The sequence below is a fragment of the Rhinatrema bivittatum genome, chromosome 11 (assembly GCF_901001135.1).
Source record: "Rhinatrema bivittatum chromosome 11, aRhiBiv1.1, whole genome shotgun sequence".
Lineage (NCBI taxonomy): Eukaryota > Metazoa > Chordata > Amphibia > Gymnophiona > Rhinatrematidae > Rhinatrema > Rhinatrema bivittatum.
In genome coordinates this window covers 55,230,526-55,255,311 of record NC_042625.1, presented here as the reverse complement: position 1 = coordinate 55,255,311, position 24,786 = coordinate 55,230,526, and the positions used below count along the sequence as shown (strand labels likewise).

At 45.1% G+C, this 24,786-nt stretch overlaps 2 protein-coding genes across 14 annotated transcripts in view; one reads left to right on the top strand and one right to left on the bottom strand.

Annotated features, from left to right (window-relative positions):
• The window catches only part of CIT (citron rho-interacting serine/threonine kinase), a 424,741-nt gene that overhangs the window by 370,197 nt on the left and 29,758 nt on the right, over nt 1–24,786 (bottom strand). For 8 of the 12 annotated variants that reach the window (XM_029571775.1, XM_029571774.1, XM_029571781.1 and 5 more), the window contains exon 1: nt 2,265–2,412. The exons of 1 other annotated variant lie outside the window; for it this stretch is intronic. The gene's annotated coding sequence lies outside the window, so the exon portion shown is untranslated. Of the gene's footprint in view, nt 1–1,620; nt 1,740–2,264; nt 2,413–24,786 lie in introns of those variants that run through there. 3 more of the 12 variants (XM_029571777.1, XM_029571776.1, XM_029571780.1) reach the window with 2 other exon arrangements.
• BICDL1 (BICD family like cargo adaptor 1) overlaps nt 2,979–24,786 on the top strand; it is an 89,926-nt gene continuing 68,118 nt past the window's right edge. The window contains exons 1-2 of one of the 2 annotated variants that reach the window (XM_029571788.1): nt 2,979–3,031; nt 3,142–3,329. In XM_029571788.1, the coding sequence (XP_029427648.1) occupies nt 3,324–3,329 (6 nt within the window). In that variant the 5' untranslated portion in view covers nt 2,979–3,031; nt 3,142–3,323. Of the gene's footprint in view, nt 3,032–3,141; nt 3,330–22,832; nt 23,563–24,786 lie in introns of those variants that run through there. The other variant, XM_029571787.1, reaches the window with a different exon arrangement.

Here is a 24,786-nt window from a genome sequence, read left to right as displayed (position 1 = left end):
TGGTCCACTCCCCAGATCAGAAAACATGTATTGTTCTCTTTCTGTGTGAAAACAAACAAAAAAAACCCCATCCCAACCCTTTAAATTTAATTAACTACAACCTCCCACCCTCCTGGACCCCCTCCCCACCCCAGACTTGCCAAAAAACCCTGGTGGTCCAGCAGGGGTCCGGGAGCGATCTCCTGCACTTGGGCTGTCAACTGCCAGTAATCAAAATGGCGCAGATGGCCCTTTGCCCTTACCATGTCACAGGGGCTACTGGTGCCATTGGTCAGCCGCTGTCACATGGTAGGAGCAATGGACGGCCCATGCCAGTAATCAAAATGGCGCCGGCTGTCCATTGCTCCTTTCTTGACAAAAATTCAGTCACCAACTAATATCAATTCAGTTTCTGATGTTACCTCAATACAGAAATTCTTCAATTATCCGGTACTGATACCATGCTTAGATGATTTGACACTGGTACCTGTGACATGTTAATTATACTAGACATAAGCTCAGCATTTGATACAATAAACTATAACATCCTCACACTGCCTGACTGATGCTGGAATATCTGAGTCAGTGCTCTCCTAGTTCTCTTATCTCTCTGACCAATCTTACCAAGTGCACAAAGTTTCCTCCTCGTCTTGGCACCATATTAAGGTGTACGACAAAGCTCTGTCGTTTCTGCAGCACTTTAACATCTACATAGCTCCTCTATGTACTTTTCTTTCAAATCTTGGTATCATTTACAAAATTTATGCAGGCATTTAGATTTTTTTCACCTTAAAAAAAAACTTCATGGACCACTGTTGATTTTGCTACACTTTGTCTCTGAAGTGTCAAAAGTTGGTTCTCTCATAACTGGCTAGCACTATATAAAAAAAAATGAATTCTCATTTTAGGATACTGTATTAAATATGAGATCCCAGACTCTCCTACAACAATCAAACTTTTCATATACCTAAAAAAGTATGGAACCTAGGAGTCACATTTGATTCATCTTTGTCCATGAAACACCACATTTCACACATTACAAAAACGTAATTCCTGAAATTAAATATGCTACGACACCTCAAACCATTTCTAGATCAGAATGACTTCAGAATGGTTCTTCAAGCTTTCATTTTGTCATCAGACTACTATAACTCACTTTTCATTGGTTTACCACAAAAATACCCTTTGTGCTTTACAGATCACAAAAATGCAGCAGCACAACTACTGGCTAGTTCTAATAAAAGCGATCATATTACACCAGTTCCTTTTTCACTCCATTGGCTACCAGTGACATGGAGATTTCAATATAAACTGGCTACCATTATTCATAAGTAATATACCGCTTCCCCCGGACATAAGCAACATTTATGTATACACCCCCAGCAAAACATTACATGCATCTCAACAACAGTTACTTAACATCTCCCACCACATGTCTCTATTGCACTAGCGAATGGGCCTTCTCAATTGTTGGGCACGACATTGTGGAACTCCCTACCATTTCGTCTTCACAATATCAGTAACCCAAAGGAATTTAAGAAAGCCCTAAAAACTCATTTTTTCAATCAAGCCTTTAAAGATGTAATACCAACCGATTCCAATAGTTGATCAATTATCATGTACTTAATAAGTTAATTTTACCTTGAGTTATTGTTTAGATGTGTATGTACTGAACGTCATTATGAATTTTTTGGATGTTTTGTGTTACCCGCTCCAAATTTTGGAGGGTGCAGGATACAAGTGACTTTAAATAAAACACCCTCCAAATCGTTTCTATCAAACACAATGCAATAGATGCAAATAAAAGAAAAAAAATATGAACACTAGATAAAACCTGGTGTATCATAGATAACTTTGAGCACAATTGCCTTCTTAGATAGGAGGGAAAAGGCACACGGGATAGAATGCGGAGAAAGAAAAAAAGTTCCCGAGAACTCCCAGAATAGAGGAGAGGTGGTGAAGTAAAAGGAGGAGGAGGAGGAATAATGAGGAAGCATGCCGGGGCTAAGGGAGGTGCAGAAGAACAAGAGAGGGGAAAAAAAGTTGCTGTTAGAGAAAGGTTACCAGAAGTAGGCAGGCAGAGTAGTAAGGACAGCCTAGACACTGAAAGAAAACAGATATCAAAGAAGCTCCGAGAGGAAGAAAGAGGAAAGGGAAAAATATATTAGCGAGAAAAGTCTGGAAATCCCTCAGGCGTAGCAAAATAATGAGCTTCATTCTGAAGCCGTTACAATTGGAAACTGAAAGCGCTACAGGACAGCAGAAACTCTACCAGTATCATTTACCTACTAGAGAAATCTCCAGTGTTGCCAAGCGCGAGATTGGGCTTCTTTTTGTAGTTATTCGCGGTCTTTTTTGTCCCGATTCGCGGGTTGCTTTCAATTGGGCTATTTTTTCTGACAGTCGCGTTTTTTTGGGCTTGTTGGGCGGGACTTGTGCTCTGAATCATTTTACAGTGATTGGCTGCTGCTGCTTTGAAGCCTGTCCATAGCAGGCGCACCCTATCCCTATATTGCAGCAGTAAGCCAATCAGAGCAAAGCTGCAAACCAAGTTGATTCACACGACACGAGCACATTTTGTGGGCAGACCCAGCACCAACCGGCACGGCATGCACAGCATTGCACTTTGGCAGACTTGGAACGGGAAGGCCAGCAGCGCAACAGCAAAGGAATCCTCAGACTGTGCAGCTACAGCCAGGTATCAGGAGGGGAGGAATTAGTATGTTGGGAGGGGGGACTGAGAATGTGGGGGGCCAGAGATGTGCTCGGAGGGGGGAATGAGAGTGTAGGGGGCCAGAGATGTGCTCGGAGGGCGGGGGGAATGAGAGTGTGGGGGGCCAGAGATGTGCTGGGAGGGGGGAATCAGTGTGTGGGGGGCCAGAGATATGCTCAGAGGAGGGAATGAGTGTGAGGGGCTGGTGTTTTTTAATTTGTTCTACTCCACTTGATTTCATCTATTTTTTTTTCTCATTTCTTCTCCCTGCAGCAGATCACCTTTATAAAAAATCCTTATTTTGACAAAAGAAAGCTTGTCCATACCTGCTGACTACAGGTAAAAAATGTGACATGGAAACTTGTAATGCTATTTTTTATATTTGTTCTATACCACGTTTGCTTTCATCTAATTTTGCTTTTTTTTCCTTTCATTTCTTCTCCCTGCAGAAGATCACCTCTGTAAGAAAGCCTGTCCATACCTACTGTTTCTGTCTTTGGCTGCTACACTACTAAATGGTTTTGATCTACTATGGCTAAAGTAAAGAACTGGGCTAAATATGGTAAAAAGTACTGCAGAGCGTGGGAAGAGGAACGTGAACTAAAAGCATGGATTCAGCCTGTTTTCAGCAATGAGAGTAAGGCTATGTGCAAATTTTGTAAGTGTGAAATTCATGCACATCATGCAGACCTTCTGTAACATGCTAAAATAGAGAAACATGCAGAATGTTAAGCTCCTTTGTCATCTATGCCAGGGGTCCCCAACCACCTGACCAGGACCGGGCCGTGGGAGTTTTTTGCCGGTCCGCGGCGCCGTCAAGCACAGGCAGGTGTGTTGCGCGCTCCCGGTCTCTCCCGCTGCCGCCGGGCTGTCAGCACGTTCAAGCCCAGTGGGAACGGCAGTGGTGCAAAAAGAAGCTGTGGCACCTGCGGCTGGGCCTTTTCTTCTTCCCACCCCCCGTGACCCGGAACAGGAAGTGATACACGGAGCGGTGCGCGGGAAGGAGAAAGAGCCGTGCCGCGTGATAAAGTAGCAGCGGCGGCTGCAGCATCGGTCCCCGAGCAATCAAAGCAGCCGGTAATCGGGAAAGGAGACAGCAGCATGAGCCTCCCGCGGCCGATGGGATTCTTCTTTCTTGGCCTGCGCGGGCTGGAGGAGGAGGCTGCTGCAGCTACCATTTGTGCTCCAGGGCGGGGGGAAGAGGAAATGAGTGAGAGAAAGAGAGAGAAGCAGCCAGCCAGCCTGTGTGTCATTGACTGGTCAGAGAGCTGATGTGTGTGTGTATGTGAGAGACAATGAAAGTGATTGCTCAGGGAGATGACTGATGTGTATGTGAGAGTGTGAGACATTAGTCAGGGAGGTGACTGATGTGTGTGTGTGTGTGTGTGTGTGTGTGAGAAAAAGAATGGAAGTGAGAAGAATGGGTATGTGGGAAAGCATGGGCGTAAGAAACCTGGTGTTGTGGGGGTGAAACATAGAAATGACGGCAGAAGAAGACTAAACGGCCCATCTAGTCTGCCCAGCAAGCTACGCACTTATCCATTTTTTTTTCCCTTTTTCTCTCTCCCACCTGTTACTATTGGCTTCCAGTACCCTCCAGCCCTAATTCCCCTCCACCCCACCATCAATTTAGAGAGCAGCGCCGTATCTGCATCCAAGTGACATCCAGCTCAATTAGGGGTAGCAACTGCTGTAACAAGCAGGCCACACTCTTGCCCCATACTCTTACCCACCCCTGTTTTTATTTTTTGTTTTGTTTTTTTATTTATTTATTTTTTTGGAGATAGCAGCCCTCCATCCTTCTGCTCCGTGAAGGTGGAACACTAACTACTGGCCACTGGCATCCCGCTCCGTGAATGCCTCTGTGGCTACTGCCGCTCCGTGCAGTGTTTGCCTCTGTGGCTACTGCCGCTCCGTGCAGTGTTTGAATGCCTCTGTGGCTACTGCCGCTCCATGCAGTGTTTTGCTGCCTCCACTTTATTCACGCCCTCTAGACTTGATGGATCCACAGTGTTTATCCCACGCCCCTTTGAAGTCGTTCACAGTTTTAGCCTTCACCACTTCCTCCGGAAGGGCATTCCAGGCATCCACCACCCTTTCCGTGAAGAAATACTTCCTGACATTGGTTCTTAGTCTTCCTCCCTGGAGCTTCAGCTCGTGACCTCTGGTTCTGCTGATTTTTTTTCGACGGAAAAGGTTTGTTGCTGTCTTTGGATCATTAAAGTTTTTCAAGTATCTGAAAGTCTGAATCATATCACCCCTGCTCCTCCTTTCCTCCAGGGAGTACATATTTAGATTGTTCAATCTCTCCTCATATATCATCCGATGAAGACCCTTCACCTTCCTGGTCGCCCTTCTCTGTATCGCTTCCATCTTGTCCTTGTCTCTTTGTAGATACGGTCTCCAGAACTGAACACAGTACTCCAGGTGAGGCCTCACCAAGGACCTGTACAAGGGGATAATCACTTCCCTTTTCTTACTCGATATTCCTCTCTCTATGCATCCCAGCATTCTTCTGGCTTTTGCTATCGCCTTGTCGCATTGTTTCGCAGACTTCATATCATTAGACACTATCACCCCAAGGTTTCTCTCCTGCTCTGTGCACATCAGCCTTTTCCCCCCCCCATCGAATACAGTTCATTCGGATTTCCACTCCCCATATGCATGACTCTGCACTTCTTGGCATTGAATCTCAGCTGCCATATCTTCGACCACTCTTCCAGTTTCCTTAAATCCCGTCTCATTCTCTCCACTCCTTCCGGCATGTCCACTCTGTTGCAGATCTTAGTGTCATCTGCAAAAAGACAAACCTTACCTTCTATCCCGTCCGCAATGTCGCTCACAAAGATATTGAACAGGACCGGTCCCAACACCGATCCTTGCGGGACACCACTTAAAACCGCTCTCTCTTCGGAGAAAGTTCCATTTACCATACACATTGTCTTCTGTCCGTCAACCAGTTTTCAATCCAGGTCACTACCTCGGCACTCACTCCTAAGCTTCTCGTTTTATTCACCAGTCTCCTGTGCGGAACCGTATCAAAAGCTTTGCTGAAATCCAAGTAGATGACATCGAGCGCTCTTCCTCGATCCAATTCCTTGGTTACCCAGTCAAAAAAGTCAATCGGATTTGTCTGACAGGACCTTCCTCTGGTGAATCCATGCTGCCTCTGGTCCATCAATTCTCCGGACTGTAGATAGTTCACTGTTCTCTCTTTCAACAATGACTCCATTACTTTTCCCACCACAGAAGTGAGGCTAACCGGTCTGTAGTTACCAGCCTCCTCTCTGTTCCCACTCTTGTGAAGCGGGACCACCACCGCTCTCCTCCAATCACTCGGCACCACTCCCGTTTCTAGGGATCTATTGAACAGGTCGCACAGCAGACCCGCCAGCACATCTCTGAGCTCCCTCAGTATCCTTGGATGAATCCCATCAGGCCCCATGGCTTTGTCCACTTTCAGATTCTTTAGCTCTTCCCATACATTTTCTACTGTAAAAGGATTTTCATCTATTCCACTTCCCTCCAGTTTCTTGTTGTGTAGAGATGGTCCTTCTCCAGGGTCTTCTTTAGTGAACACAGAGCTGAAGTATTCGTTTAATATTTCTGCCATTTCTTCATCTCTCTCCACACATTGATCATTTTCACCTTTCAATTTCACTATACCACTTTGGACTTTTCTCTTTTCGCTGATGTATCTGAAAAATGTTTTGTCACCATTTTTTATCTCCTTGGCAATCCTCTCTTCTGCTTGACTTTTTGCCAACTTGATTAATTTCTTTGTCTCCCTCAGTTGAATCAAATATTCTTCTTTGTGCTCCTCCCTTTGGGATCTTTTATATTTCTTGAATGCTGTTCTTTTAGCTTTAATTTTGTCAGCCAACTCCTTTGAGAACCAGATAGGTTTAATTTTTCTTTTGCTTTTCTTTACATTTCTAACATATAGAGCAGTTGCCTTGGTGATTGCTCCTTTTAGATTGGTCCACTGCTGATCCACATCTCTCATTCTCCCATCCATTTATTTCTTCCTCTAGGTATTTCCCCATTTCCTCAAAGTCCGTGTTTTTGAACTGTAAAACTCTGGTCTTTGTGCTTCTTTTCCATATTATTTTAGTGATATTAAACCATACTGTTTGATGATCACTGGTGCTGAGGTGGGCGCCCACCTTGACATCAGAGACATTATCTCCATTAGTGAGCACTAAGTCGAGTATGGTTCCTTCTCTTGTGGGTTCCAATACCATTTGTTTGAACAAAGTTACTTGCATGGCATCCACTATCGCTCTACTATTTTTAGATTCTGCAGATGGGATTTTCCAGTCTACATCTGGCATATTAAAGTCACCAACGATCACCACTTCTCCCTTCTTACCTATCTTATGGATGTCTTCAACCAGATCTCTGTCCAGCTCTTCCTTTTGGTTTGGAGGCCTGTAAACCACTCCAGTATAAATGGATGCTCCATCATCTTTTTTTAGGTCGACCCATAGTGCTTCTTCCTTGCCCCAACTTCCTTGCAGCTCAGATGCTTGGATATTATTTCTGACATAAAGAGCCACACCTCCCCCTTTTCTATCCACTCTGTCCTTCCTTAACAAGTTATAGCCTGGTATTGCTGTATCCCAATCATGAGATTCTGTGAACCATGTCTCTGTGATAGCAACAAGGTCCAATTCTGCCTCCGTCATTAGGGCCTGCAGATCTTGGATTTTATTTCCCAAACTATGAGCATTTGTGGTCATATCTTTCCAGGTATTCTCTTTAAGGTTATTGCTTTTCCTGTACTCCTTATGTGACTTTAGTTGAGATTTGTTATTCACTTCACTCTTTCCTTTTGCAGTTGTGCCACTGATGCCAGAGTTATCCATCTCAATTAGCTTTGTCTTTTGGTTATGGATCTTGAAATTCTGCATGCATTGGTTTTTTCCCTTTTCTGGTAACACTTCAATGTTTTTCTCTAGAACTTCTTCAGTTATTAATATAGGGAAGGCTTTTTGTTCTTGTTGCATTTGATACTGTGTGTGTCTCTTTGTTACAGGTCTAATTCTATCAGAGCCCACCGTAATCCTGGTTTTTAATGATTTACTAAATGACCTGTTTGAGTGGGGGGGTATACTTGTTGGCTTCCCATCTGTCAAGAATGGGTGACTGTGGGACACATGTGTTATCCTACCTGAGTCTACTGTATTTCTTTTTCTTGACTCCTGGTTATTCTTTGGTATTGGGGAATCATTTTCTGAGTAATGCAATGTGGGTGTAATTCTTGTAATTGAAGCTAATTGAGCTTTAACCTCAGTCAGCTCCTTTTTCAAAGAAGAGAGCTGTGCACAGATCGGGCAAGCTCCAAGTCTCCAGATGCTTTCCCTCAGAATAAAGGCTCCACAACAGTTAACCCTTGGCCAGGGCTGTTCCCTGGACAAGAAAGCATGGGAGTGAGAAACCTGGGTGAGTGTGCATGCATGAGAGAGAGAGACTGCTTGGTAAGGTGACGGTGTTTGTGAGAGAAAAAGACTGGTGTGTGGGAATGAGAAGCCTGTGCACGTGGAGAGTGAGCATGGGAGTGAGAAACCTGGGTGTGTGTGAGACACAGCATGGGAGTGAGAAGCCTGTATACCTGAAAGAGAACATGGGCGTGAGTGACTGGTGAGTGTGTGTGTGTGTGTGTGTGAGAGAGAAAGAAAGTGATTATGGGAATGAGAAGCCTGTGCATGTAGAGAGAACAAGCATGGGAGTGAGAGACTGGTGAGTGTGTGTGTGTGTGTGTGAGAGAAAGAGAGAGAGACAGAGAAAAGTGATTATGAGAGTGAGAAGCCCATATATGTAAGTAGAACACAGGAGTGGGAAGCCTGTGTGTGTGTGTATGGCATGAGAGAAACTGTTCAGGAAGGTGACTGGTGTGTGTGCCAAAGACTGTTTGGGAGATGATTGGTGTGTGAGAGACAGAAACTGGTCATGGGGGCATGACTGGTATGGTGTGTGTGTGAAAGACATGGTCACTAAGGAAGAGGACCATGAGTATAGAGCTTAGCTTCTACTGCTGCTTCTGCTGTGTGCCACGGCCTGCAGGGAAGGGGAGTAGGAGAGCTGCTGGAGGGGGTAAGTAAAGGTGGCTTTTTAAGTTTATTTTTCTTGACTGCCATTTTAATTGTGTGATGTCTGCTTTTTTGAAATATTTTATTGGTGTTTGGAGAATGTTTAATAGTTTTTATGAGTTTTTAATTGTTGGATGTTATTCTGTTCATAGCTGTTTTGAAACATTTATTCTGCTTATTAGTATAGTTTTACAATTATTTCTGTGTGGGGATCTATAGCTGCTTGCTAGTTCTGTTTTCCTAATAAGAGGTGTATTGGTTTTTAGGACCTGATTTAATATTTGTAGTGTTGCCTTTTCATAGATAGGGTTGCTCCTGTTTGAGTGTATTCCATAATACAGGTGTAACTGTGTGCGGATTAGTTTATGTGCATTACTACAGATCCTGGGAGTATGTTAGGTCAGTTCTGTGTCTGTTACCGAGATGAGATATTTTACTAGCATGTAAGCGTTTGTATCGGTCTTATTTGTTGTGTTTTCTCAAAGGACATGCATTGGTGGTAAACTGCTGTCTTTTCATAAGTAGGGCTATTGAGTCTGGAAGTAGAAGGAGTTTGAGTTGCTGTTACTGAGATGTCACCAGAACCAGAATACCTTTTTTGTAGGGTGAGTTGTATGGGGAATGTCGTAATTCTGCTTTACATCCATTATTGTGGGTCAGGGGGGTTCCCGTGGATACAAATTGTACTTTGCTGATGAAGCAAGAGGGTAGGTTGTCTAAAAACGCCGTGTAGGCAAATGTATGGATAAGACACCAAAGAATCTTTTATGTACTCGAGCGGAGACCGCGCACAGTCTTACCGGCAGTAGAATCTTCATAAATCTGATGTCTAGCATAAGAATACCTTATTAACATCAGCATACAGCCCCTGAGGCAGCCCCAAGTGGGGCGAAACTCGGCCCGAGTCGGGCGTTTTGTATGAAATCTCGTCTCCACTCAAAGGAATCTTTGGACGTTCTTTGGTGTCTTATCCATACATTTGCCTACAAACTGTACTTTTACATCTAGCCCCGTGACAATCATGGGTCAGTGTGCCATGCATGTGAGAACCTATGGTGAGTTGAGTCACATTCACATTATAAATGTCATAATTAAATGATAAGTGTGCACTAAAATCCAACCCCCTCCATAACCCCGCCCCCATATGACCAAAGCCCCGCCGGGCCATGGAAAAATGGTCTTGCTTGAAGCCGGTCCCTGGTGCAAAAAAAGTTGGGGACCACGGTCAGGCCATCACAGAGTCTGGGAGAGAGGAAAGATTATAACTGGGAGAGGCAAGACTCGCTTTCCCATTACATCCCCCACCCCTCCCTTTCAACTTATTCAAAAAACAACAACACAATTTGTTTCTTGGTTAAATAAAGGCCGCAGTTTATTAAAACATAACCCGAGCCCCTAACAGTTAATACAATACAAATGTACCCCTCCCCCATTTACCACATTCTTAATGCCTTGCTCCCCACCTCGACCCAGTGGTAGAGCTACTCCGATGTAGTCCTTTTGCCTTACCCCACCTCACACCAGCGTGGGTAAATACCCCGGCCTCAGAGCATCGGCCCCCCTCTTGCTCTTTGGCCATCTCATGTAGCAGCCCCACGCTACACAAGATTTTCCCCCCCCCCGAATGCCTTTTAACAACACAATAACAAAATCAACGATATTGGGCTCGGGTTAACCGCCACCACCGTGACAATGAAAATTGATCACAACACAGCTTATATACATCATACCACAAATGAGGGAGGGAGGGAAATTTTTCCTTGTCTGCCCCCTCAGCCGTCCCGCGCCCAACTGAAGCAGGAATCCAGCTGTCCTGACCAGTAACTATCCTCCCAGCCAACCCCTGCTCTTCATTCAAAATACTACATTCCCTGTACGTCCTTGGATCAGTCCAGACTCCTGGGTTTTGCCCCCCCCCCCCCCAGCAGATGGAGACAGAAGTTTACAAACCAAAACTCCGCCTATATCTAGGCTGGTGCCACCTACAGTCTTGGCAGTATTCTTCTGTCTCCTAGCAGGTGGAGGGGGTGCAAAACCTACAGTCTGTGCTGAGGCCTAGGTTTTAGGTGGTAGTCTTAAAAAAAAAAAAAAAAAGGGGGGGGGATGGGGATAGACAATAAGGTTAGGATTCCAGACCTCAGAGGCTTGCCTGCTGGTCCGTGGTTACGCCTCCCAGAGGGTTGCAAGGTCCTGAGGGGACCATCCCTTCTGGTTTATGAGGCCGCTGATGAGTGGAGGATCCCCATATACCGGCGCATCATCGGCACTGGGTGTGACACCCAGGTGATCGGTAACATTTAAAAAAAAAAAAAAGTAAAAGTAAGGATTTTGTTGACTGCTGCTTGTTCCCCTTTGTTTCCCTTCCTTCCTGGGGGGGGGGGTGGGGGCCGAGCGCCGAATCACCGTCGCGGGAGGATTATTGTTTTTGTTTTTTCTTTTCTCTCCCTCACCGGAGCAGAGCATGCCGCGGCGGTCTGCTGGTCGGGCCTGCGGGTCTGTGCCGGTGCGGCTGTCCAGAAACAGCCTTTGTTCCTCCTGCATCTCAGGAGGTGAGGAAGGGTCTGCGGCTCCGATAGGGACTCGGGGTGGTAAGCGGTCGGCGGTCAGTGCTGGTCCATTCCCAGGGAGCCCGGGAACGGGCGCCATTTTAAATGCTGGCACTTCAATTTTGGCAGGAACGGCAGCCATTTTTTCACCTCGGGGAGCTGAGACGTCCACAATACCATCGGATCGTGGGGAGGACGACCTCCCTCCGCGGTTGTCACCTCAGCGCAGGGTCCCTGCGGAGGACAGACCTGCGAGGCCCGATTGCCCAATTGATTCTATGATCTCTGAGGGGGATGACGACAGGGCGACTTCGGATTCGTCGTTCGGGTCCGAGTTTGTGCTCTTAATGCACAAGGCATTCAAGGCCCGCAGGCTGGCCAGGAAGAGGCTCCATGATACCCCCACTCCTGACCCGGGGCCTGGAGCGGGGAAGCGGTCAAAGTCTGTCCCGGCCCTTCCGGCCTCGGACAACCAGGGGAGGTCCAGATTCCACAACGGATACAGATGAGCCGGAGGAGCATCCAGGGGGATCAGGACCTCCCGTCCCAACCTCCAAGGGGGGTTGATGGGGACGGACTTCAGGGGTCCTCGTGGTTCCCATGGGACAGAGGGGGATGACCCGAAGGTGATTAGGCTATTCAGATTTCGGAGCGGCCTTGGAGGGAACGGGAAAAGCCATCGGGGCTCCCCTTGGGCTCTGCGCATGCAAGGTGCACAAGTATGCACCCCCTTGGGCGCGCCGACCCATGCGGGAATGTGCGTATGTTATAAAATCGGGTGTACATTTGTGCGCGCCGAGTAGCGCGCACAAATGTACCCCGCGTGCTTAAATTTTAAAATCGGCCTCTTTATGTGTTCGTGAGGCAATAGAGGAGGAAGTGATTTGCTCAAAGTCACAAGCAGCATCAGCGGGATTTGAACCCTGGCTTCCCTGTTTCTTAGCATACTGCTCTAACTAGTAGACTACTCCTGCTCTTTGGTATGTTTTGCCTTGCTTATGGGTAATTTTTTACACTACCCAAATAAGTATAAAGCTAATTTTGACTGATATTTTTATTATTATTAATTTGTTATGTATAGTTAGAAAATTAAACTATTTTAAGTAAGTCAGTGACTTGGTTGATGTATTTAGATTGTGTTGTATATCACTGTATCCTCTATTGGATGGGGTGGTCAAACAATTTGAAAAATAAATATTGTACCCATCTGCCTGCTTCATGTGGTCTCTGTCAAAGCTCAAGCAGCAGTGCACCCCATCCCCCAATCTGTGGACTGAACTTGCAAAAGGGAAATTTACATTTATTTTAGTGTAAATCTGTTTATTGAGGAATGAACATAATACAGACAACTCCGGGCACACCAGGGCAACAGTAGGAAGCTGCAAGTATATTTTTTACAATTTTCACTCCAATAGAAACCCACCCACTCCAATCCCTCCCATGATCCAATTACATTTATTTTAAATTAGAGGTTTTGCAAAAGGGGAGTAAATTCTATTTTAAAATTTGACTTAGTTGGGTGCCCCTACTCCCTCTCTTTCATATCAGCATGTGTGATAAGTGTATATAAAATAAGGTGTGTAAAAATATTTTAAAAACTTGGGTGCCAGCAGATATTTTTAAGGGCCAGAACAAAAATTGTCTTCCTTTTCACCTTTATTTAGGGGGATGGGAAGAGGTACCTGGCTCCTTTTTGAGTTTCAAACTCAATCAGAATTAGGAGTTGGATCAGGGCAGAGCATTAGATGTAGTATACTTGGATTTTCAGTAAGGCCTTTGATACGATTCCACATAAATAACTTATAAATAGAGTGGCCTTGGTATGGACCCTAAAGTGACTCATTGGGATAAAACTGGTTGACTGGAAGGGGGACAAAGGGTATATTTGAGGAGGATTGGGAAAATATTCTTAGGCCGGCTGCAAAATCCTCTATAATTGGCCAGTTTGGCCGAGAATACATAACATGATTTACTATAGTCAGAGGCTCCCAAAGCCAGTCATGTTTTCAGGACATCCACAATGAATATGCATGAGATAAAATTAGCATACTATGAAGGCAGTACATGCAATTTATCTCATGCATATTCATTGTGAATATCTTGAAAACCCAACTGGCTGGTGGGAGGGGGGTGGCACCTCCAGGACAGGTTTGGGAACCACTGCTATATATGGTATCCTGTACCTCAGACTGAAAAGATATATAACTTTGGTTTCAGATGCATGTTGGAGGGAGTATGGTGGTTTAGGCAGTATGGCACACATCTGTTGGTGTTGTCTGGTTCTGGGCCCTTTCTGGGGGAGGATTAAATCTGTTATTAAGGAAATAACCTTCACACTGGAACTGAAGCCTGAGACTTACATACTTAATGCTGTGTTGGCTGAGCTCCCAAGGTTAGTTAACAAGTTGCTCCCACACATTCTATTGGCCGCTAGGACTGAAGTGTCTGTATGCTTGAAAAAGAAGGATGTAGCTGGCGATCTTGGATTATTCAAGTGTTTATAGCATATATACCATATGGAGAAACTCACAGTGCTTAGGAGGGATAATCTACCTAATTTTCAAAAGATTTGGGAGCCCTTCGCTAAGTGGGTAGTATAGATGGAGGGAGGGTAGGGCATTCTGATAAAAAGGTTTTGAATATTTTGCAAAGAAGACCTTACAGCATAAGGAATTGTAGAGTACATGTTATGTAATCTTTGCTTTTATTGTATTTGTGTTAAGAAAAACCACCATAGGAAAAAATAATAAATCTTAAAGACCTATTCTGAACCAGATTATCCAAATTCTCCAATTTTCTGTGAAGAACATTGTCTTTCATAATAGCTCTGCCATTTTCTTACAAGTTTGTCCTACACATTTGAGTTCTGTATTCAAACCCTTAACCTTAATAGCAGTTAAATGCTCCATCACTTGAGAAATTTGACCAGAAAGCAACTTCCCTAAATCTGAAATGGCCTTCCACAGCTCTTCCAAAGTGACAACCAGCAGTTTTTCCAATTCAAAGGTTCCATCAGCAACAGAAAATGGAATTGTTTGTATACTTGAGTTAAGCAACTTAACAAAGCACCTCTATCAACGCCCCTCTTGCTCTGTGAGGTGCTCTATTACCAGACTCCATGTCTTCCACTGCAGACACTCGAGGTTCCCCTGTAGACACTGTGCAAACACCCATCTGCTCTTCTCCACTCAGCGTTACTCAGCCCATGTTATCATTCAGGGCTAGGATGCCAAGAGCTCCTGAACTGTATAGTACTAGTTGTGATGGAAAGATACACTCCTCAGGAGTCAAGAAGATTTCAAAACTCCAAAGATGTATAGCTTCTTGGGCTTACCAGAGAAAGGTTCCTTCTTGTCTGCCGAGCCATGGAGAAATGAGGAGTTAGTGCCTGCATCTGAGCTGCTGACATTAGGAAGGAGTCAATCAGACCAGATATCATGGACATCTCAGGTCCAAGAGGAAAGAACCGAGTCAGTTCTCTTATGCCCCCGTTCATCCAAGACAGAAGAAAAGAAACGTCTAAAAAGTAATACATGGAGTGGCAACTGCAGTGTCTTCCTGGAATACAATTATTTTGAGGATCTCATATGAAAAATTCAATTCATAAGAACATAAGATATACCATGCTGAGTCAGATCAAAGATTCAGCCAGTCCAGTATGCTGGCTCTGACTTTGGCCAAACTAGCTCATAAGTACCTGGCAGATCCCAAGCATAGATTAATTTCTTGTTGCTTACTCCCAGAGATAAGTGGTGGCTTTCTCAGATCTACCCGATTAATAGAAGCTCATGGGCCGTTCTTCCAGGAACTTGTCCAAACCTCTGTTAAACCCAGCTCTGCCTTGATCAAATCTTCCGGCAATAATTTCCACAGCTTGATTGTGCATTGAGTGATAAGATACTCTCTCAGATTTCTTTTAAATCTGCTATGTGTTAATTACATGAAGTGTCCCCTAGTCTTAGTACTATTTCAAAGGGGAAAAAACTGTCCTGTAATCACTTGTTACAAACCCAGTCATGATTTTATAAACCTCTATCATTACTTCTCATTCACCCCTTCTCCAAACAGAAGAGCTCTAATCTGTTTAATCTTTTTTTAATAAGGGAGCCATTCCATCCTCCATTATCGTTTGCATTGACCTTCTCTGTACTCTTTCTACTTCTGCTGTATTTTTTTTTTTTACATAAGATATGCCATACTAGGGCAGACCAAGGGTCCAACAAATCCAGTATGCTGTTTCCAACAGTGGCTAATCCAAGTCACAAGTACCCAAACATTTAGATAGATCACAAGCCATTATTGCTTATTAATTACAGTCATAGCAATTTATGGATTTATCCACTAGGAACTTATCCAAACCTTTTTTTAAATCCAGTTACACTAACTGCTGTAGCCATATCCTCTGGCAATGAATTCCAGAGTTTAACTATGTGCCGAGTGAAAAATAATTTTCTTCAATTTGTTTTAAATGAACTACTTGCTAACTTCATGGAGTGCCTCCTGGTCCTTCTATTGTCTGAGGTAGTAAATTAACGATTTACATTCACTTATTCAAGTCCTTTCATGATTTTGTAGAATTCTATTATATCCCACCTCAGTCGTCTCTTCTCCAAACTGAACAGCCCTAACTTCTTTAGTATTTCCTCATAGGGCAGCCACTCCTTGCCCCTTATCATTTTGGTTGCCCTTCTCTGCACTTTCTCCAGTGCAGCTATATCCTTTTTGAGATGCGGTGACCAGAACTGCACACAGTATTCAAAGTGTGGTCTCACCATGGAGCGATACAGAGGCATCATGACATCCTCCGTTTTATTTTCCATTCTCTTCTTAATAATTCCTAACATTGTTTGCTTTTTTTGATTGCCGCAGCACACTGAGCCGACGATTTCAATGTATTATCCACTAGGACGCCTAGATCTCTTTCCTGGGGGTAACTCCTAAGATAGAACCTAACATCGTGTAACTACAGCAAGGGCTATTTTTCCCTATATGCATCACTTTGCACTTGTCCACGTTAAATTTCATCTGCCATTTGGAAGCCCAATCTTCTAGTCTCACAAGATCCTCCTGCAATTCTTCACAAACTGCTTTTAGATGCGGGTGACTACAACTGCACATGCTACTCAAGATGCATTTGCACCATGAATTGAGAGAAAGAAATTAGGATATTACCTTTGCTTTTAGCTAGGTTTCTTGAACATAGCATATTGCTCTGTATTTGAGGTCTTTATGTTATGGATGCATACATCCCTAAATCAGCAATTAACATATTGTTTTTAGATTTCAATATTTTATGTACTATATGAATGCAAGCCACTTTGATGCCTTTGGATGAAGGATGAGCAATCACATACTAAAACAAAATCTCCATTTTATTTACCATTCCTTTCTGAATCATTCCTAACATTCTATTTGCATTTTTGACAGCCATCACTTACTGAGCTGAGGATTTACATGTATTGTTCACATGTACTTATTGTTAGGATTTTTTTCCTTGTGTGTATTACTTTTGCACATATCCATATTAAAATTCACACAAAGGTAGGTATATTTTATGTAGAAAAAAATCAGTACTAGATGGGAATAGAGGGTTTGGGGTTTTTTTCCCCTTAACTAGGGTAGTTTTGTTTTGCGAGTCAGATTCTTTAGAGCTTTTTTTTTGCTTTGGCGATCCTGGAAGCATGTGGAGAACATTCATGCTCCTGCCAAAATCCATGCCTTCCACAGGCAGTACTTTACAAGCTGGTCTTGTGACACCTGGAGATCACCTAAGGGGGAAGACAGGTAACATGAGGTCTGGTTATTGGGGCGGTTTGAACAGGGAATGGTTTAGGCTGGAGGTTGGATTCCATGTCTAGGGGACTTACCTGAGAACACAGGAAAAGACCAAAGCCCCAAGGGAACAACTTCAATGACAGCCTCAAAGCCTGCTTCTGAAATGCTAGATTGGTTGGAGAACAGTAAAAATGGATTACTGGAACAAGAAGTGTTTATCACAAGTTGAAGATTGCCCAGCTTTTTTGCCACCAAAGCTTGGTCCTATAACTTAGTCCTGCCTTACACTGGGACCTGCTCACCTGTAGACTGTAATGATCCTGGATTTAGGACTTGAACTACAAGTTCATTTCTGCCAAGCTCACAGCAGACCCAATTTCCTCGTTACCTGTGCATACTGAAAGTAAAGGCCAAATCTAGGATGTGACCTAAGAACATGCCATACTGGGTCAGACCAAGGGTCCATCAAGCCCAGCATCCTGTTTCCAACAGTGGCCAATCCAGGCCATAAGAACCTGGCAAGTACCCAAAAACTAAGTCTATTCCATGTTACCGTTGCTAGTAATAGCAGTGGCTATTTTCTAAGTCAACTTAATTAATAGGTAATGTACTAATTCTTTAAAGTTAAATCATAGTCCAATTTTATTCAGATGGGTGAGATTACAGCCACCTGACCTACACATGTTAATCTTCCTTTGGGTATACGTCCTTTCTCTCAGAGTCCTGCAATTGAGTTTATCACTTATGGTTTAAGTGCCTAAGCTGTTCCAGGGGGCCAGGGAAACCTTACTTGTGAGGGAATCCCATTAGAACCAGAAAAATGTTGTCTGAGTCCAGTTGTTAATTCCTTGTCACCCAGCCTGTGTCCTGATCCCTTTGGGTGGAGATCCTGTGAGAGGTTGCCAAGATCTTGGTCTTTTTTTTCCTGAATTTCAGTGGTCTGTGACTTCTCTAAAGGAAAAGTTCTGTGGAGAATGGGAAACAGGGCTGGCCTAGCCCTGTTTCCCAGTGAGGAGGGGTGGATGAAAACTTCCCCACAAACTAAATTGGAATGCCTTATTTCCAAATGTTTCTCTGTGGCTATGCTGTCACTGGTGCTTGCCTCTTCTAGGGAGCAGAAAAAGGCTCACAGGTCTCCAGTCCTTGCCCTTTGGGTCCGGGGGTTACCTTCCCCCCCAAAAGGGTTCAAGATTGAAACAACAGTCCCATTACAAAAAACTAGGATAATGCTAGCCATGAAAAATCCCGCAATGGGTAGTGCTGTCACTGCTTCTTGTCTCCCCTAGGCAGGAGAGGGATAGCTCACAGGTCTTTAGCCCCTGCTCCCAAGGTTTTCCCCAGAATGAAAATCCAAAAGGAATCCGGCAAAAAATCTATGTCCAAAAATGAGGCAGGTCCTCTCAGACAGGGAGTGTACTGAGGGGGAACCTCCTCTTAAAAACTCCACTTTGAAAGGGGAACAGAAAAGAGCTACTTGCCTCCCCAAGGGCTAACTAAAAATGACCACACCGAATTTACTGATCGCCTCACTAAGAACCCTGAGACAACCAATCATAACCCTCCAGGTTGGGAGGGGATGAAAAGGAATGGAAGTCTCGCTGAACTGTTATTTCTTGATGAAAACCTTAGGGCCATGGGGTCTGCCACACATTTCTTATTTAACCTTATGTCCTTTAATGAGCACTGATATTTTAGTAAAATATAGCTCGTTTACTTTTAATTAACCCTAATTCCAAGGATTATAGCCACTCCTTACCAGAACAGATTTCTGAGTTTTTACTCACTTCAGACTCAGCCCTACTAAAGATTCCTTTTCCTGTCTCAGTCACTGCTTCTACCCTGCCCGAAAGTACTGTTGACTGTTCATCTAACATAGGGCCCAGTGTAATAGGATGTGAGTAAATGATGTGCACTGAGCTTCAGCACACATTTTCTTTACTGACGTGCTACAAAAAAAAAAAAAGTTAACTCCTGATGCAATAAGCTAATGGTTTGCTAATGCTCTGGGAGTTTTCAAAAAAATGCTAACACAATTTGTTCACAAATCAGCACTTCTGCACATAAATCCTGAGAACAGGGGCCAAGCACTATAAACTCCAAGTTCAGTGCCATAGATTAACACTAGGCTGGAAACTTTACGCCACCTCTGAGCAGAAGTTATATTTCCAGCATTAAGATGACCTGATATAAGCCTACACACCTCTGCATTGGGGATAAATACCTAATGCCTTCATTAAAATAGATTTGCATAGAGTGCTAATTTGTTTGCACATTTTTACTCACATTTGTTTCCCCCCTTTTTTATGCACTAAAAGGTTTTTGTTAAATTGAGAGAATGTGTACAGAAAAAAATGTGCATACCACCATGCATTACCATGTGCACACAGCCATGCACTTTTCTGCCTAAGGGCCAGGGTTTATTAATTTCTCAATTGGTACATGAAATCCTAACTATTTACATTAAATTTCTTATTTTTTATTGTCATTTTCTTAAAATTCTACATCTGATTTTACTGGCATGCTGATGTCAGTCTCACCTCACAGCATTCTGGCAAATCAAATTAATTTGTATTTTTACAGCCAAATTCTTTGCATCTCCTTTCTTTAAATTATAGAAAATTTTGTATATTCTCATTTGATGACTCTCACCTTTTAATATTACTTATCTTTGCAGGTTCACCTAAATTTTAACACTTTTCAACATTTATTTTTCTAAGAGCTTATTTCTTTAACTACTCCTTTATTCAAAATCATTATACTTAAAACTCAAGTCAAAAAAATTGTACTTTACATGTTCTTTATTATTACATTTCTGTTGCGAGCGTGGAGGTCGACCCTTAGGCCGGCCTGACGGAGTGAAGAGGTGGAAGAGGAAGCGCACTCCGTAGAGAAAAAGCAGACCGGGAGGCGGATACCAGCAAGGCATCGAGCAGGAGTCTTCACCCTGGAAGCCCAGATCTGTCATGAACTCTGCCCGCGGGTTTCCCCGCGAGCAGGCCACTCGCCCCATGCTGCTGTGTCTTCAGCCGACGCGGCAGGACGCCACCATCGGCCTTCCCACGCGGTCAGAGCTGCAGTCTTCCTCTGGGCTGGGACTGCCCCCGGCGTGGATCCCATCTTCGCAGCTGAAGGCCGCAAAAGCCCCGGGCTGGAGTGGCGGCTGGAGCTGCTGCCGACATCAGGCCTGCGTCCCAGGCCAGCCTTGCCTCTTCTGACGTCGTGCGTCGGTGCAGGCCGCTGTCCGCGGTCCTGCACAGCTTCCTGCTCTTTCCTAGGCGTGCGGCCGCGTCTTCCTTCAACATTTAAAGGGCCAGACACAGGAAGTGTCCTGGCCCCACCTTGGTGACTGTTTCCTGCTTCAGCCCTATAAAGGGCTGCTCCGTCAGTTGTCCAGGGCCTTGCATCGTGGTGACTTCGTTCTGGAGGCTCCTGCCTGCCAGAGCCTGTGTAAGGTCGTCTTGTCTTGTGGAGCTCCTCATCGTGATGTCTTCTTGTCATGCCATGTCATGTCTTCATGCCTGAGGTCCTCGTCCAGGTGTCTTGATCTTCTACGTCCTGGTGTTCCTGCCTTCCTGAATGTTCATTCCTACGTCTCGTCTTTGCTCTCGAGCCTTCTGGTCCGGTAGGCCGGGGGTCCCTCAGATGCTGTACTCCTGAGTGGACTAGCCTGCTGGTGGACGGTTGTCCTGTGCTCCTGAGCCGTCATGTCCTGGTTGTTTGTTCCTGCTCTGTCCAGTTCTCCTCGTGGTCCGTGACCAGTCTGCAAGGGCTGTGTAGGGCGCATAGTGGACAGGGTGGTCCGCGACTCAGTCCTGCGGGTGGCCTGAGTAGGGCGCCCTGAGAGACAGTGCCAATGTCCGCCTTCCTTGCTTCTCATCTCATCTGGATCCCAAGTTCCTCGTCATGTTTGCCCTTCAGCGTCATGTTTCTGATGTTGTTGCATCGACCCTGGTCCGGGATGCCGTCGCATCGACCACTGGTCCGTGATGTCTTCGCATCAGCCTTGGTGTCAAGTCTCGTCTGCGATGCCGTTGCATCGATCCTGGTGTCACTTCTTCATAGTCCTGGTGTCATGTCTTCAGCCCAAGTCTTCGTGCCATGTGATACTGTTGCATCAATCTTCTTGTCTTCGTGTCAAGGTCCGTCTGCCCTCAACCTCAGGCCAGGCCTGCTGCTCCATGCTGCTCGCAGCAGGTCCGAAAGGGCTCGGAATGGTCGGAGTACCATTCAACTTCCAACATCCTCGTATGTTGGCCTTGGGAGCTTGCCGGCCTGGCGGAGGGTAGACCGTCAGCAATGCGGAGCCACCGTCAACCCTTGGCTCGGCCCGGAAGGTCTGTGTCGGGCTGAGGCCCATGGGCACACTAAACACCCCGCTCGCAACAAGATCCCCCCCCCCGGGAGGACCCGAGCCGCTGGGACTTAGGTGACTGGCGAGACGAAGAAGACTTCACCCTGGAAGCCTGAGGTCCCCCCGGGAGGAGCCTGTGAGGACCCGGGCCGCTGGGACTTAGGCGAAGAGAGCGAGATGAAGGAGGCAGTCCAAGGTCGAAGCAGGCAGCAAGCACGGGAGGTCGGAAGCAAGCAGAAGTCAGGAACCAGAGAAGCAATGCCAGGAACTGAAGGAGAAGATCCGGAACTGAAGCGGGACCGGGAACTGAAGATCTGGAGCTGGAACGAAGCACAAGCAGGACCGGGAACCAAACGAGGAAGCAGGCAAAGGTCAGCAGAGCACAGCAACTAGCTACCACCAAGGAACCTCAATGCAAGGCGTTTGACTGAAGCAATCGCCGGCTTTAAGTATTTGCCAGCGTCTGTTGTCACTTCAGGGAGTGGCCTGCGGTCCGGCGGGAAAAGCCCTTTAAATTGGGCTCCCTTGCGCGTGCGCGCCTAGGAGGGAGGGGCTGGATTCTGAGGCTCGTGGAGTCTCCCTCGTGGGGACGCCGCTGCGAAGCGGGCAGGCCCAACCGGCCACCAGCCTTGGCCCCAGCATGCCGACACGGAAAGCGGTGGCCCGCACCGTGACCCTAACAAAGGATCCCCAAGGAGAGAAGTTTGCGACCTGGACCACAACAATTTCCAGTGAGTCAAATTAATCTGATTAAGCTGTTCTACCAAAAACATCAAGTTAGACTTCCATAAAAGTACACAAAAGATAAAAGTTATCAAGTTAATTAATTTGTATTTAAAAAAAACTAAACCAGTTGTCTAAATGTGCTCTCCATAAAGTCTCCTACTAATGTGATAGGAGGCTGTATTAGCCTCCTATCACATTAGTAGGCTCAGGGCTCAATTTTAAATGAAATACTTTGAAAATGAAACGAGCCTCTCCTGAGAGAGCTACTATTGAAGTCTATGGAACCACAGTTAATGGGAGCTCTTACAATTAGAGATTAATTCATAATACTTTAAAATCCAGACGAGCTTAAGGAGCATTTGCAAACAAACCTTTCTACAAAACACTCATTTACATAAATATGTTGCTCATAGCTGGAGTTGGTAGTATTCATTATTGTTAACATCTCACAGTATGGTCCTCCTAGAATCCCCAGCCGTCCCAGCATCCACTGCTGTGGCCAGCTGCGACTCTATCCTCCAGTCCCGAGCAAGCTGAAGCTCTATGCTCCCTCCCTCTCTGCGCTGCCTGTCCTCAGTCAGAGTGGGGGAGGGGGGACTTACCGCAACATTGGCAGCGGCCAGGAACTTCCGGGTACGGGAGCTGCTGAGCCGCGACGCCTCCCTGCGCCGCACAGCTGAAAAGAAAAGGCCGGGCTCAGCTGCTGTGACAGCTCCTGCAGCGAGCTGGGAAATTGCAAATAAATAAAACGGCTGCTCAGGTTACAGCCATGGAGGCTGTTTCATACTTCAGTCCCCGTACAGGGACAGCATCCAACTGCTGCCCACTAATGTAAGTAAAACAAAATTTCCACCCCAGTTACAGACAGCAGCACCTGGAAAGTGGTGGAGGGACAACAGCATCAAGGGGTCGGAATAGTGAATGAGAGCCAGCCAGGCTCCATGCTGAGGATCTTCTCTGCACAGCCTTCGGATTGGAGCAGCTTCGATTTGGCAGCGGCGTGGTGCTGAGGTGCCCAGCTCCACTTCAGCACCATAGGAGCCGGACAGCGCCTGCATGGAGTTGCAGACGGAGGACGCTGGCATTGTCAGTCTGGTGACAGCGCCCCTGAGGTCAGCGCAGCCTCAGTCTTTGGAAAATCTGGAAATTGTGTTGGAGGAGTTAGTCCTTTTGACCGGAGAACGGCATCACCATGGAGAGCAAGCGTCGGTGCTGCAGGGCTCTGACTCTGTGCAGGATCCTGAGCTGCTGTCCCTAATCCGGCAGAAAGAGAAGGACTTGATCCTAGCTGCTAGGCTGGGGAAGGCTTTGCTGGAGAGAAATCAAGACATGAGCCGACAATATGAAAAAATGCAAAAAGAGCTGACTGAGAAACTAGAGGTAAGATACACTTCCGGGTCCATAAGGACTTGAGCTCAGTACATATCTGACATTTTGGAAATCAGTGCTCAACTTCAACTGGAATAAAAAAAAAACCAACCTGTTTTCCACGGCAATAACTGCATCGTTATAGTTTAAGAACTCGAGTCAAAATGAAAATTGCTGCTAGTACTTAAATATTTTAATTGTACATGGGTCTAGTCTGGTTTTGCTTGCTACAGACTTGTAATGATATATGCATTGGATGTCTTCAGAGTAACTGTCTATTTTATCTTAGTTCTGAATACTATTACTTAATATGATTTTAATACCCTTATTTTTAGAAGGCTATTACCATGATAAATCCTCAATGTGCTCATTACCTTATCTAGCACCCAGTAGTATTGAAGGAAAGCTTTCTGATTAAGGGTGAATTATCAGTTTGTAATTATTGTTTTCACTATACATTGTTTGATTGTGAAATCAACATTTAAAAGCATATATAAACTTGTATGCGATCATACAAAATAATAAATTACATTCATCTTGAGGCTGTTAGGTATGGGGTGACTTGTATGGCGTGGCAAATGCTTACATGAGCTTGCTGGGCAGACTGGATGGACCGTTTGGTCCTTTTTTGCCATCATATTTTTGATTCTATATCCTTCTTTAAAAGAACATTGAGGTCAATATTTTGAAAATCCCTGGCAATTATTTATCTTAATTTTAGTAAATATCTAGCTTAAATTGAGATGGATAAAGTGGGAACAGTTTTAAGGTGTTTCAGGGTGGAGCAAGGTAGAGTTTAGCCGAATAAGTTATATGACTGATATTTGGTGTTAGCTGAATAAGTTATTTGGCTCTGTCAAAATGTGAGCAGGAGGTGGTTTAAAGTTATCAAGGAACATGCTCCTGGATAACTAAAACTTAAGCAGCTATTTTAAAAGAATATCACTGGTTAAAAGCAGTGGTTATGTGAAAAAGAAAATCACAAGCAGGCCTCGTGCCCTGATTTCCCACCTATCCCCCCCCCCCCCCCCCTTCCCCAGTCAAAGATCCTCAAGCTCCTCAGAACAAGTATATGGGCCTCTAAGCCCTCTCCCCCACAGTTAAAAATATAATAATGTAAGGCCTACAGTTCTAGAGAGACCTTCCACCTCACTTTCCACTTCTGCCAAGTCACATCATATGCTTCAGCTCCATTCACGCCACCCAAACATTTAAGGGCAACCGGGAGCTGGGCAC